Source organism: Monodelphis domestica, chromosome 5 (assembly GCF_027887165.1).
Source record: "Monodelphis domestica isolate mMonDom1 chromosome 5, mMonDom1.pri, whole genome shotgun sequence".
NCBI classification, from domain to species: domain Eukaryota; kingdom Metazoa; phylum Chordata; class Mammalia; order Didelphimorphia; family Didelphidae; genus Monodelphis; species Monodelphis domestica.
In genome coordinates this window covers 217,663,673-217,679,257 of record NC_077231.1, presented here as the reverse complement: position 1 = coordinate 217,679,257, position 15,585 = coordinate 217,663,673, and the positions used below count along the sequence as shown (strand labels likewise).

General features: G+C 39.5%; 1 protein-coding gene across 1 annotated transcript in view; it reads right to left on the bottom strand.

Moving 5' to 3' along the window:
• Positions 1–3,985: 3,985 nt before the first annotated feature.
• LOC100617727 (T cell receptor beta constant 2) overlaps positions 3,986–15,585 on the bottom strand; it is a gene marked incomplete in the record, with an annotated part of 296,241 nt that continues 284,641 nt past the window's right edge. Inside the window, 5 exon segments of the mRNA XM_016426196.2 lie at positions 3,986–4,235; positions 4,615–4,721; positions 4,892–4,909; positions 5,880–6,266; positions 11,179–11,222. Coding sequence (XP_016281682.2) covers positions 4,215–4,235; positions 4,615–4,721; positions 4,892–4,909; positions 5,880–6,266; positions 11,179–11,222 — 577 coding nt within the window.

Genomic DNA, 15,585 nt, shown 5'->3' with positions numbered 1-15,585 from the left:
AGTTAGGAAGTGTCTGAGGTCAAATTTGAACCCAGATCCTTCTAATTTTAGGCCTGGAGTTCTTTTCATTGTGCCACCTAGTTGCACCCCCTGCTCCATTAGATCAATTTTTTTTTTAAGTTGTATACAAAACCAATATAGCTAGAACAAGAAGAGAAACTAAATTGAAGAAAAATATTTTATTAAAGTGCAATTTCCAAAATATATGGGATTAATATTAAATTATAAGGCCAAGAATCACTTCCCAAAACATATTCAAGAGATAATAATAAATGATTTTAAAAAGAAGGAATGCCAATAGTTAGCAGCCATAGGAACTGGATCATGAAGTCATAAATTTAGAGCTGGAAAGGGTATCAGAGGCAATCTCAATAGAAATGGGACCCCTGACTTCATTGGTAAAGGGAACTCCTTCAAGAGGAAATTCCCTTTACTGATGATGGTCAATACTTTCTTTTCAACTCATGGTCTTGATCTATTTCCTAGAGAGCTAAAGTAACTTGTCTGGGTTCACCTAGCCTGAAAGGGTCAGAAAGAGGTCTTGAACCCATCTTCCTTGCTCCAAGGTCATCTCTCGATTTATGCTACCATGCTGTCTCTATCAAACAGACCCAAATCATTAATATTCAGATAGATGCGAATTAATGCATGATGCCAAAGGAATGATGATTCAATGTACTTCTCATGTCTCCATAGAGAGATTATAAGTGACCATTACATAATGCTGCATATTCTATAAGATGCAGTTATTTGTTTTAACTCTAAGAACTAAATCTAAGAAGCTTCAAATTCCAACTAAAATCCAGAAAACTATGGAGAAACTGAGACATGAAGCAAAAGGCACAGGAGCAGAAGTGAAGAGAACTAGAATCTCTAGGATTCTAGTGGAAATTTAGAGCTTTGTTTTTGTGCTCTGACTGCTTGACATTGATTTTTGAGTGGTGTTAATTGACTCCCAGGCAATTAAATCACATCTGGAACACTGTGATTCCAACCTACTCCAACCTATTCTGGTTTGACCCAAAAGCTTAGGACTGGACTTTGTGGATTACCTTTTCTCCTGTTCTCTTTCCAGATCAAAGACATATTCTTAGGTAAAGCATTGCAACAATGGCAGGTCAATCAATGCACAGGTAATCAATGAATCAGTTCATCCACAAACATTATTAAGTAATAATGGAGATAATTTTGGGCCTAGAATCAACAAGACCTTGAGTTCAAAGCCAGCCTTGGTTACTTACTAGCTGTGTGACTCTGAGTAAGTCAATTTGATTGCCTCAGTTTCTTCATATATAAATGAGCTGGATATAGAACTGGTAAATCACTCTGGTATCTTTGCCAAGAAAACCCCAAATAGAGTCACAAAGAGTCAAACATGATTGAAAAATAACTAAACATGGACACTGTTCTAGGAATTGGATAAACAAAGATAACCTTTAAACAGCCCCATGCTTTAGGAAACTTGCATTCTATCAAGAAGACAACTTAGATGTTTATGGGTAGGTATATACAATATATATTACATGATTAAAATTATGTATTATTACATTTGTTAAAATAATTTACATAAGATATCACTAACATATAATAATTATACCTATAGTATAAACATATATATATATGTATATATATATATATATATATATATATATATGTAATAGTTAAAATTTCAGGAGGGATGTTCCTGGCAGCTGGAATCTTTAGGAAATATTTCATGGAGGATGTGGTGTTTGAACTGGGATTGGAAAGGAATTTAGGAGGTGGCAGTGTGGTTTTTCTTTTTCTTTGCCTAAACAGAGTAATCAGCATTGGGATCCCCTTTTAGGGAAGTTGGGAGAGCTTTCTTGTTTATCCATTTCTCAGTTAAACACATTGCCTACTACCATAATTACAAAATATGGTGCCTTGGACATGATATATGTCCATTGTTAATAAACCTTGAATGAATGTTGAATGAGGAGCAGATACATAGCCTAAGCATAATTGAGCACAAAATCTTTTCCACACAAAGACAATGGAGGTGATTCATCACAGAATCCCTTCAATTTATTGCTGATGGATCTACTTCTTAACCACATAACTGCAGCCCCATGAACTGACCAGAGATGTCAGCAGCAATTGACTGACTTTTTTCTGACCCCCATTTAAATATATAATTTCCACAACTTACCTTTACTCCTACTAAGTTCACTGGCCCATCTGGTTCTTTAATATCCATTGTCTATAGGGCCAGTTCAATGGTTCCCTCTGTATGATGAGTTTAGGATTCTATCTTATGCTGAGCTACAAGAGGAGGAGGTCACCTGGGACCTTTGACTTTCCCTCAGCTTTGTGGATCAGAAATCTGTTTTTCTCATATCAATCAAAAATGACCGGATCCTTGGGAATTGAGTAGCAATAACTAGAAACACAGAGAATGAATTTCCACTTTGGGAAAAGTGCCTGCTAAGTAAACATGAATAATATATCTCCTAATCAGTTTCTTCTCAGAGGAAGACTTTATTTGAGAAACTCATTAAAGTCACAAGTTCATGTTTCCTCATATCATAACAAACTTCACCTTAACTACAACACACAATGATTCTTCCCCTAAAATAACTTTAGTTTAGCATCTTCTCTTTTTCAGTAGTGCAAAGCCTCTGTGAAGACCTGAGCTCTCCTGTCTTTTTTCCTTCCTATTCTCTCTTTTATTTCCCATTTTCTCAACTGAGAAGCAGTATAAATTGGGGGTGAGAATTGTTGATGGAGTGGTAACATAGCTACCTTAGCTTAAATCTGCCTTTGAGACTTATTACCTGCAAAACCAAGGCCATTACACTAAACCTCCCTGGACCTCAGTTTCTTCATCTGTAAAATTCCTGGTTTGGACTAGATGGTCTCTGGGGTCCTTTCTAGTTCTATATCTATGATTTTAACATCTCCAAACCTTATTTTCCTCATATACAAGTTGTCTCAAAAGTTTTAGTTCAAATTTAAGCTCTATTAACTTCAAAAGTATAAATGATACAAACTTATGAAAAACATAATTTGAAAGATGTTGCCTAAATTAATTTAAACTTACTTAATTTTGAAGAATTTTCAGTAGTAAATTAAAGATTTTAATTTTAACTAAAATGACAACCTATTATTATGCACTGCATATGTGACAGTTTCTGAATGATACGTCTACTGATTAGTGGGTCAGTATAGGATGTCCTCTTGCTTAACCACTTAAGTCATCTGATCCAATTCCATTAAACTTTTCTTGTGAAGCAATGTTAAAACTGTCGTGTATACATCAAAAACTCATTCTTTAGAAGATGTTAAGTCTAAGATTAGAAATGTAATCCTTTCAGTCACTGAGCTGTAGATGATGAAAGTTGTTACCAACTTAAAAAATCAGCTAGCACAAAATAGTTTAACTTTTAATAAGAAATATGAATATTTAAAATTTTATATAATTAGCATTTAAAATATTACTTTGTGAGTTTGTCATATTTATATGTATGAAGTTATTAAAACTGCAGTAAGACCTTTGGAACATCCTGTAATTTAATAGAGCCAATGATACCTAAAATTCTCCCTCATAGCACAATGATCAAGTTCAGGGTTTTGCAAAACTTAAAGCACCCATTTATTATTTAGCCTTTGCTTCATGTCTCAGTACCTTCCCTTCTTCTAGAATAGCTCTCTTTTACTCCAAATGTCTTTTATCATGGTCTCCACCTATGGCCCTTTTCATCGATGTCCCTCTGCCCAATCTTCTCCCCAGTGGTACCTGCTGCCAAGTCCTTTATACTGGCTAAGCTCTCTCCCTGGGCTCCCTGTTTAGAGAGAGATGAGGTTGTTCCTAAAGACCCAGGCATGAGTCATGTAAATACGATGGTGATTCTCTTCATCTGTTAAAGAATATTTTCCACAAATTACTATAACTTACTTCCTGGAAACATCTTTTGTGACTAAGGTTACAGTGCATGTGCCAGGAATAGATAGGGATAAGACAGACTCACAAGAATGAAGGATATTTTTATTGCTTCAGATTAATCCACCACCTTTGCCCCTTTGGCTTACATAGTTCTCTTTGAGGAATTGTATAAGGGATACAGATGAGGAGAGGGAAGAACAATTCTTCTGGAACACAGGCTGGAAATGGATAAAGGAGGAGCCAAGCTGGGGTGATGAAAGAATGAAGGTCCTTTGCTCTTGGATCCCTGCTCTCTGGTCCACAGCTGGTTTCAAGAATAGTTTTTCTTGGTCTGAGGAAGAGAGACAATTAGGCCTTGTTAGGCTTCTAAAGAACATTGGAGTTGGGGTTGAGACTGGAGGAGGAGGCATGTTACAGATAGGAAGCTCAGAAATTAGGATTGCCCCTAAATTGTCTCTGAAAGGTAATCCCTGGGGAGATTTTTATCAGGCCCATTAACTCACCCTTCTCTTTCAAATTCACCCCAAATCTCACCACTCTCAACAATCCTAAATGTGAGCTTATAGAAATAGGTAGAATTCCTCCATGATGCCCCTGAACCTGTGTCTTCTCCTTTCCTCAGTGATCTATGAGGTTGTCATACTCCCATGGGTTTGTTAGTTAAAAATTGCATCTTTGGCCCATCTGTCCCTCCCCTTTGCCTCACTTACCATGGTTCTCAACACCAGGATACTGACCAGCAGGCCATATAGCATGGCCTTCCCCAGGAGGATCTCATAGAAAAAGGTGGCAGACTGGATACTATGCTGATAGGACTCTGTGGGAACAAAGAACTCCAAAATAGACCTCCTCAGTCTTATAGTCTCATCCTTGTTGGGTTAGGGTATAGGTATGCACCTACCTAGTGCCCATGGGCTCCCTCCCTAGACCATAGCCACAAGAATGGGGTCATTGAACAGTATGAAATGAAAAGAGAGGCTCACTTACCAAAGGTGACCCCACAATCTGAAAAAGAAAATTGGGGGAAAATATAATTGATCTCAATTTCCTCAAGGAGGCTTTTATGAGTGCCATGTAAGTTAGCACAAACCCATGTTCATAAAGAAATAAGTATGGCACTCTAAAAATACAAATCCCTAAGCTCTCTCCAGCTCCAGTTCTGGTACTGAAATTGGGAGACTGTAAGTTGCTTGAAGGCATAGACTGTCTCACTTTTTCTATTTGTATTCTCAGCATCTACCACAGTTCCAGGAAAACAGTTGTTTTAAATAAGTGACTAATAGCTTGATTCTTTCCTAGTTTGCATCTACAAAATATATCATTGGTGATCTTGGGGAAATGGGGTAGAGCAGGGGAGGCAGGTGTAATTCCAGAAGGACACTACATAGACTGCTGAACAGAATAGGTTTTTAGTCTGAAAATATTCTCTGTGAAGGTCTGGTAGGGCCTGGGAGATAGGGCAGCAACCAAGTAGATGTCCACACACAAAGGAAGTGGGAAATAAGGCAACTAGTTGAGCCAATGGTTAAAGTGTCAGGCCTGAAGTTCTTAAATCCTGAGTCCAAATCCTGCCTCTGATACTTGGTAGCTATGTGACCCTTGGCTAGTCATGTAACTTATTTTTGCCTCAATTTCCCCATATGTAAAATAAAGATAATAACCCTGCTTCCCAGGATTGTTGTGGGGATGAAATGAAATAATATTTTTCTTAGCTCAGTGCCTGGCATATAATAAATTTTCTATAAACGTTAGCTATTCATAATTCATTGATTTATTTGTTAATCTTCTTGTCTCCCAGGCCTAGCTACCATGGAAAATTCCTAGGAGAAATGTTTTCTCCTATGTTCTCTAATTATCTGAGCATTGTTTATCTTGCTTCTCCCTTTTTTCCCTTGATCTTCTTAGTCCTTTCCTTATTTTTAGGTCTCAGCCTTACCTTTCCTTGAACCCCTTCCCTCCTCTTAAAGTTTCTCACCTGCCTTTCCCCAGATCTGGTCACTGACATTCTGGGTGACAGGTTTGCTCCGGTTACTTGACCAGGTCTCATTCTCTGCAATGCCATAGAACTGTACTTGGCAACGAAAGTTGTTCTTGGGATTGCGCCAGAAGGGAGCAGAAATCCGGAGGCGGCTGCTCAGGGAGTACCTGGAGTGCTCTTCCTTGGGATGCTCCTTGGAGGGCTCAGGGTCTGTGCTGACCCCAATTTTGGTCTCCTGCCCATTCACCCACCAGCTCAGCTCCACAAGGTCAGGGTAGAAGCCTGTGGCCAGACAGACCAGAGTGGCCTTTCCTTTCTCCCCAATCTCTTCCTCAGATGGCTGAAACACAGTTACCTTTGGGGGAGTCACTCTTTTCAGGTCATCTGAAAAATGGAAAGGGATTGGTACCCAAGACTGGTCAGAGAGTCATATTACTGCAAGAGAGAAGAAGAAAAATGCTTTCTGTATCTGCCCGTTTTCAGTACCCTAACTAAAAATATCTTCTACATCTATTAAAATCCTATCCAGTGTTTTTATAGTACTATAGACAAAGAACAGCAAGGGACTTCAGCAGTTATCAATACAATCTCCTCTTTTTAAAGATGAGAACTTTGGAAGTCTTCCCTGATCTGTCTAGGTAGATGTGATCATACTATTCTGAGATTGGTCATAGCAAGATAGGACTCTTGTGACCTGTTATACAGGGTACCCCCAAAGTTTTGGTACAGATTTAAGCTATAACAGCATTATCAAAAGGTATTAATCTTTGTAGGCAACTCCTTGATTTCATAAAGCTGAGCTTTAATACCCCAAAATACACTTATATTTTTGAAACATTTTACATTCTTGGTTGTCTTTTTTTTAAACCCTAACTTTCCATCTTAGAATGAATACTGTATATTAGTTCCAAGGCAGAAGGGTGATAAGAATGGGATTAAGTGACTTGCCCAGGGTCACACAGCTAGAAAATATCTGAAGCCAAATTTGAACCCAGGACCTCCTATCTCTAAACCTGGATCTCAATTCACTGAGCTACCTAGTTGTCCCCCCCCCCTGTCTTTTTTATATGCATTGAGCTTTCTTGCCAGGGTGTAAAGTCCTTGAGATCAAAGACATTATCTCATGTTCTCTTTCTCTTTTTGCTTATAGACCTATTTTATTTTTAATTATATATAGAAACAACTTTTTATAATTGTTTTCTGACATTTTGTGATTCAGATTCTTTCTTTCACTCCCTCCATCCCCCCTCCCTGAGGCAGTAAATAATCTATTATAGGTTAAACCAGTGCTTTCATGTCATTTCCTCTTAGCACAAAGACTTATTACAATAAATCTCTTAGTACAAAGCAAAGTACTCCACACATTTTGTTGTTGTTCCTTCATGTCGAACTCATGGTCTCTTTTTCTCTATGGGGTTTTCTTGGCAAAAATACTTGAATCATCTGTCATTTCCCTCTCTGATGTATCACCTTTATTTGTCCCTCCAGTATGACTTGTCCAATTTGGGTAACTTTGCATCGCAAAATTCAGTTTCATTGAACTACTGTAAGCCCCTCTGCCACAACAAGGCAGTGATTCCGGATGGGCTTTTTAGACAAATATTGACTGAGTGATTTGTCCAGAGTCACACAATTAGTAAGTATCTGAGGCTGGATTAAAACTTAGGTCTTCTTGTCTCCAGGATCAGCCCTCTATCAACTTCACCAGAAAGCCACCCCAACTCTGCACATAGTAGAAGCTTAATAAATGGGCTGTGGTTTAACTGAACAGCTTTTCTTTCTATATATAAATCTACTTTTCTTCCTCTTCTAAGAATCAGTCCTTATCTCTCAAAATAAATTCCCCTGAAAGGTTCCTAAAGTTGCCCTTCCTTCAAACGTCCCCATTTCTGTTGATGGCTCCACCTTCCTATTTATCACCTAAGTTTGCAAATGTGGAGCCAATATTTCCTGTGTTCCCAAAATTCAGTCAGTTGCTGTCTTGTAGATTCTCTTTCTATAATGCTTCTTGCACTTATTTCTACTCATGTGACCAACCTTCGTCCTGGTTCTAGTCTTTACCCCCTCCCATCTGGTCTATTGCAATAGCCTCCTGGTTGGTTTCCCAGGGTCCAGTATCTCTCCAATACATTTTATACAGAACTTTTAAAATGACATTCTTTAAAATAAATTTTGTCAACCCTTGCCCTTTCCAAAATCTTCAATGACTCCTGTCTTTGCCACTTAGTGCACAAGTAACACAACTTCTCTTAGTCTCGATTTCCTCCTTTGCAAAATGAAAGGCTTGTATTAAAAGGCCTTTGAGGCTACTTCCAGTTTGTTATTTCTCCCCCAAAAAAGAATTTTTTGAATTTTTAAGTGGTTTTTGATGCCACATTCCCAACAAGTCACTAATAGGGTGATTTGTTTAGCAGGAAGGGCCCAGTGTGAGACATTATGGAATCAAAGGATGTCACAGATTGTAACATAATGTCTGACTATTTTTCATCTGAATTTCTTGATGTGTTTGTGTTACTTAGTTTATTATCACTGCAGTCATGAACACTTCTATTATTACTACTACTATAATAACTACTACTACCACTGCTACTACCACTACTACTACTACCACTACTACTATTACTACTACTACTACTACTACTACTACTACTACTACTGATGCTGCTGCTTCTATGGATAATTCAAGGTGTCTCCAAAGAATTAATAATAAACACTAAGATTTCTAAGACATTCTATATAACCCAATATTTGTGTAATTAGCTAAAAACTTTATTAAGACTTTTGGGCCACCCTATATAGTCTTATATGTAGCTAGTTGAGGAGTAGAAGCTCTGGCTTTGGGGTCAGAGGAATTAAGTTTAAATTCTTTTTCCACCTCTTACTAGCAGTTTGACCATTGGTAAGTAAAGTAATCTCTCTGGGCCTCTGTTTTCCCATCTGTAAAATGATGAAGTTGGACAAAATGGCTTTTAAGGTTCCTTCCACCTCAAAATCTATGATCTTAATTTACTATAAGTCTCATAAGAAATCTAGTCCTTATTGCCACTTCTCTGGCATTATTATCTCCATTTTATAATGTTTGGAGAAGTTTGAGGATTTTGATTAAGGTTTACATGGCTACTTGATAGAAAAACTAGATCTTGAATCCAGGGATTCTCCTCTTTTATAATTCAGGGCACTTTTCATCATGTCATGCTTCTGCTCACCCATTGTATTCCTGAATTAGTTTATTCAAGAAAATGAAGAGTATGTATACACCTTTTATTAATATATACTTAATATAAAAATATATGTATATGTAGGAGAGAGAAAGAGAGAGTTATTTTGCATGCATTTCATGAGTTTATCTCATCCTCCCAACCTCCATTTCTCATATCCCATCAGAGGATTTATCCTTCTGTATCTCTGAAACTCCTTAAGCTTTTTTGTGTCTCTGGTCTCCCATATCTCAGCAATTAGATGTTCTTTCTCATGCCTAACATCGTGACCTAAAGAACTCTATACACAGAAGGTCTTAAAAATTGATTAATGAATGAAAAGATCTCTTGTAATACCTTAGGTGCATTCCCTTTCCTTAAAAAAAAATGAACCCAATTATAGTATAGTAGACAGCATACTGGACTTGGAGCCAGAAAGACTTGGATCCACATCCCACCTTGAATATTAGCTGTCTGTATGATATTGGACAACTCACTTCACCTCTATAAACTTCAATTTCCTCATTGATAAAATGAGGGAGTCAGACTCAATGATCTTGCAGGGTCCTTCTACCTCCAAATCTATGAACCCATCATCATCACTTTATTCAGAATAGACTTCTCTTTGGGAAGGCCTCTGGGATAGAATCAATAGGGATATTTGGGAGGTGCTGAGCTCCTCAAATCAATCATCTCATAATTTTTTGGACGTCTGGGGATAATTCCTGGTTATGCATGGACAAAGGTGATTCATGCAATATAATGTTTACACCTCACCTCTCTGATATTCAGTTCTCCCTTGTCCAAAATTAAGAAGTTGAGTTGAATTAGATATTTTTTTATGTGATGCTTTTCTCAGGGACCTTAAATCTGATGCTTTTCTCAGGGACCAGAAAACCAGGATGAGTAGGTAAAGAAATGAGACTTAAAATAAATAAGAATTCACTTTAAAATGTCAAACCCTCAAACCCAAACTGGTTCTAATTCTAATTATCTTCTGCCCAGTCATCCTGTTTTTACCTATCTCTCCATTTTTGCTATTTGTTTTTGTCTGTCAATCATCATAAATTGTTATCATTACCATTAAATATTGAAATGTCCACTGGGTATGAAGTCCATCCTACTGGATGTGGAATCTTATGTCTATAATTCAATGAGAATTTTTTAAAAAGTTCAGAGCAGAGTAAGATTGGGCTTTGTGGAGGACACAAAAAAGATGAGTGCCTGAGTTTTTGCCCTCAGGGAGCTAATGCTGTGGTAGGGGGACATAATTCATGCAAACATCTTCAGATTCATACCTTTCTTTCTCTCCAACATAGAAGATATCCTCCCCTTTGCCCTCCCCAGTTCCCATATGATTATCTTTAGAAAGCAATTCGGAATTTTAAAAGATGTACCAAGTGCTTTGAGAAGAGAATAACTACAACTGGCATTTTAGAATCTGTTTCTTACTCTTTGCCTCAGACGGGCTTTTAGAATGAAGAGGGAATAATAGGGTTTAGTGCTAGACAATCAATCCATCCTTCCCTATGCCATCTAGTTGAACGCCTTATTTGGCAGACGAGGAAACTGAGATACAGACTCAGAAAGGAGTTGGTTCAAATCACCCAGATCGTAAAAGATTTGTATGGGAATCCCATATCTCCGACTCCAAATTCTTTTTCACTACTTCGAAAGTACTTTTTACTACCAAACGCCAAGTCAGTCCTCTCCCTTCAGATCCTTTCCCTTTAGAGCTCAACTTCCCTTGTTTGTCCAATGTAGAAGGCTTTGGCACCCCATCCCCCCCCACCCCATTCTTTCCCTCCAGGAGCGAAAGAAGCACCTTTCCATACCTAGCTCACTCACTCAAACCTAGGAAATCCCAAACAACCTCCCCTTCCCCCACGCCAGCATTCCCGGTCGCGACCTCCCTTTCGAAGTAAGTCCGCAATGTGCAGAAGAGGTGAGAGTAGAGAGCTAACCGCCGGGAAAAGAACGACTAGAGCTGTCTAAACTACCTAAGCGGGAAGAATCCTCCCACCGTACGCTGCTGGCTGGAGGGCAGTGATTTCGGAATAGGAACGGAGCTGGCTGGGACAGAGGGGAGGGTGTCTCACCTGTGACCAGTAGCCGAGTACCTGGGCCGAAGTGCTGCTCATAGGAGGACACAGAGGTAGAGTGCTACAGCCAAACCTCGGCAGCACATCCCCCAAGTCTTCTAGGGACCTGTCCCCAGTCTAACCCATCCCTTCACCCAGCGCTGGCCGGTCCCCCCTCAATCGCGTCCTTGCCTCCCACTCCCCCTGCCACCTTCCTCCTCCAAGGCCCTCTGGAGCCTCAGTTCTTGTCCTTGGCCATCGGGACCTCTGGTGATGGGATCAGCCACACTGTAGCCCTGGGATCTTTCTGAACTTTCAATGGCCTGGACTAGCTGCCGCAGGGTCACTCACCTATGACGATCAGACGACTTCCAGACCCGAAAATCTGAGTGTTAGCAGAACACAGCCCCTACACCCGTCACAAAAACGGGACCCCCAACCGTCCTCTGCACAGCCTTTCCGCCGGCAACTCCAAGCACACCCAGGTGACCCTCCGGACCCTTAGTTGGGTCTCTGCCCAGGCTTACCTAGAACGATGAGCCGGGAGCCAGCCCCGAAATATTGAGTGTCTGTGCCCACAGCAGCACAGTCTGGCACACAAATGAGCTGAGGAGGAAGGGGTCCCCATTCTGAGCCCCCAGACCTCGCTCCAGCAGCTGCTGCCCCAACTCTGCCCTATGACCTGATCATCGCGAAGTTATGAATAGGAGTAGGGGATGCAAGTAGTGTTCCCTCTTACCCAGCACTGTCAGCCTTGTTCCAGCTCCAAAGTACTGCTGCCCAGTGTTAGCACAGCAACTGGGACTGCAGCTCAAACTTGGGAAAATAGCTTGATGAGGGTTTCCTCTACCACCAAATAATCTAGAAGCCCTCTTCCTATCCCTTTCACCGCTCCCCACACGCCAGCAATGCCCACTCCAGGGCTCCCCAGGGAATGAAGGACTGGGGCAGAGTCAATAGGCAAGGTCACCTGGAAATGGAAGTGTCTACTCCCCCAATCTGCAACCCATGCCCTCCTCACCTAGTACTGTGAGCCGGGTCCCAGGTCCGAAATGAAGTTCATTGAAACACATTAGAACAGAGCTCAGCATAAAGCTATCTCTATGCTGGGGACATATGTCTACACCCTTTAATTACTTCTTTCCTGGCCATCCTCTGTTGTCAACAAAACAGTTCCTAGATTAAGTTGGATGTCTTTAAAGGGAAAATCAACATGATGGCAAAGAAAGTTACCCATAGAACTTCCAAAGATTTTTTTTTTCCTTTGGGGGGGGGGGGTGTCACACTTTTCATTACAAATTACATTCTAAAACATTGATTCCTCATTGGAGTGATTCATGTGTGATGGATTCCTTTGGCAAACTGGTGAAAGCTATGGATCTCTCCTCAGAATAATTGATTAAAAATCATAATTATTAAAGAAAATGTCAAATTTCACTTGGAGATTAGTGAAAATAAAGATGTAAAATGTTTTCCCATCCACATTCACATAGACCTTGAAATTTCAGACACTGCCCTCAAAATTTGGGTCAGACCCTCAAAAGAGGGGAGAAAAGGAGAGTCAGACTTGTCATAGGGGAAAGGGACTTTTGTAAAGACATCTCAAAAGCTCCAATCATTGTGACCCAGCCCTCATTCCCTGCAATAATACAACCAACTTCAAGAATGGCCCCTCCCACCTCCATCTCTCTTCTGGCAACCCTGAGAAGGCTTTAAGGGGAGCTTGTGACTGTGACTTGGGTTTGGCATGCTGAGTAGGGTTTGGGGGAAGGGCAAAAGAGGAAGTGAGGAGAGAATAGAAGAAAGTGAGGGGGACCAAGCAGCATGTACTTTCATTTCTCCCTAGATAACACCTACCCTGGCTAGAAAACCTGTGTAAGAGTATTAGGCTATCAGACTGCTTTTGCCCCTTCTGCTAAGACTGCAGTTTCTAGTGAAGCAGAATGGGTTGGGCTAAAGTGGAAGAAAGATGTTTCTGTTTAATTAAGGGGCTACCACTTAGAGTAGCCAAGTGAGTCTCACTAAGCAAAGTCACAATATTCTCAGGTAAATTCCAAGAGGATGACAGACTCCCAAGGAAAAGGACATGATGGGGAGGGAAAGCAATTTTCAGACCTGCTGGTCTGTTTTTCTTCTGAATAACCAATCGCAGGGTAATCATAATAGAAATATTGCTCACATTTCTATAGCATCTTAAGGACAGACTTGCCACTTTATCAGTACAGAAAGCCCTCAGATAAGAGCATTACCCAGAACATTGAGAAGTTGAGACTTAACCAATTTCACATAATCAATATGGTTCAGAGGAAGGACTCACACTCATCTTCATAGTCTCAAGGATGACTCTAGACCCTGAGCCAAGCAAACTCTCAGATCTTGAAGGTTTTGCAAAGATTTTTTCACATCCATCATCTAATATGCCCAATAATTTTGAGGCAGGAGCTATTTATCATATAAAGAAACTGAGGTTCAATGAAATTAAGTGACTTTGTCGTGGGACCACCTTACCACCTTAAGGAAGGTAGCAACAAGTAGAAAAAGGTGTTGGCCAATGTCACTTGAATGTTGAATACACTTGAAAACTCATTTTAACATGTAGGAAAAAAACTATTAAAGAAGAATTTTCCTTGTTTTGTTTGCCATTAGAGGTTAGGAAGATAGAAGAATACCCTCATACTTCAAGCTGTCCCCAAGAAGAATAATGAAATTTTAAAAATATTAAGTTTGCTTAGTGGAAGTGTTGACACTTGGAATAGATGATATTGGAGGGCATATTTGATCGATAAATGATAACTAATGGGTCAGGTAGTTATCTTCCTTTGCCTACCCTCCTCCCTTTTACACTTCCCTTCAATTTCCCCTTCCCCCTTCTTCAGCCTCCTTCTAAGTCACTCAGGGTGAGCTATGATGTTTCAGAGGAAATACTCTTTTCTCTTCTTTATCTCAAATAAGGGTTTATTGGGGAAAACAGGAAAGATGGAAGATGAAGGTAAGAGGGATGGGATTTCCCTATTATCTACAGCGAGTCTTAGGTTGGAGGATATTGAAAGAAATGGCAATTCAGTCATTACCATGAAACAGAGACAATCAGAGAGAGACATATGGACTATCGTCCCTCTTCTTCTGCCTTCAAATAAACCAGCTCACTTCCAGCTTGATTATCCCAAGTCCCAGAGATAAACCCAGCTTCTTCCTTCAGGGTTACCACCATCAACCCAAAGACCAGAAAAACAGTCACTGTTGGCTTGGCTCCAAACTGTAACATTCCAAATGGAATTTTCCTTTGATTGACAGCTGATCAATCTCCAACTTCTTGTCTTGCTGCATTTTCTTATAATTTCTCTCTTCTCCACATACTTTAGAAATCTAAATTATTTGGGAACTATGTCATATGTTAAGTAGAAGTTGGAATGCTTCTGCTATCTAGGACCTAAGCACTTTATGAGTACCAAGCGTTTCCCTGCAGAGAAGACATACATAGAAGTAGTCTGTGCCTTCAAAGACTTTAAAGTTTGATTGGGGGAATGAAACTTCTCTCTTATTCCCCCAAATCCTATAATTTTTGGTTTGAGCAAGACAATCTATATATAGTCAAAATATGAATCATGTGATTAAAATGCATCACAGAAAATAAAGACATCTATATGTATCTTCTGATGTGTTAAGAACCACATACTTAAAGTAGTTACTTGATCACTTGACCGCCTCTTAGTGTCATTCTCATTCACTTGTCAATCCCTGGTAATTTAGTGTCTGTCTCCACTAACCTATTAAAATTCTATCCTCTATTTGGAGGTCTCTTCTTTTATAGATGAGAAAATAGAAATACAATATTTAGATGACCTGCCCATAGTCTCCTAGGTTATAAATGATATCTCTTGATTGACTAAGGTTTTATTCTGAATACCTTTGAATTGCTCTCTGATGGCTCCTGTTTTCCAACTCCTGTTCCTCCTTCCTGTTCCCTCTCCAAAGTTGTTGTCTTTTACTTTTATGTAATTTTCATGCTTGAATAAATATCTAGTGAAACATTCCTTGTAACAGAGTAAAATAGAAAGGGGAAAAAAAACACTAGCTTCAATAAAACCAATCAGCATTTCAGCCAAATAGAAGTATTTTACAGGAATGATCTTCCATCTTTGCAAGGAAGAAACAAGATTTTCTTTTTTCCCCTTACTCTTCTTAAGGGCCTACTTTGGTCATTATAATTACACAGAATTCAGTCGGGACTTTATTCTTTCCATTTCCATTGTTGTAGTTATTATGTTTAATATTTTCCCAGTTCAGTTTACTTTGCTTTCCATAATAAGTTCTATGTCTCTGCATACTTAACACAATTTTTTTCCCGTCTTCTCCTTCACCTTGGTATTCTATTACATCGAGATACCATTATTTGTTTAGCTAGTCCCTAATCAAAAAAGAATA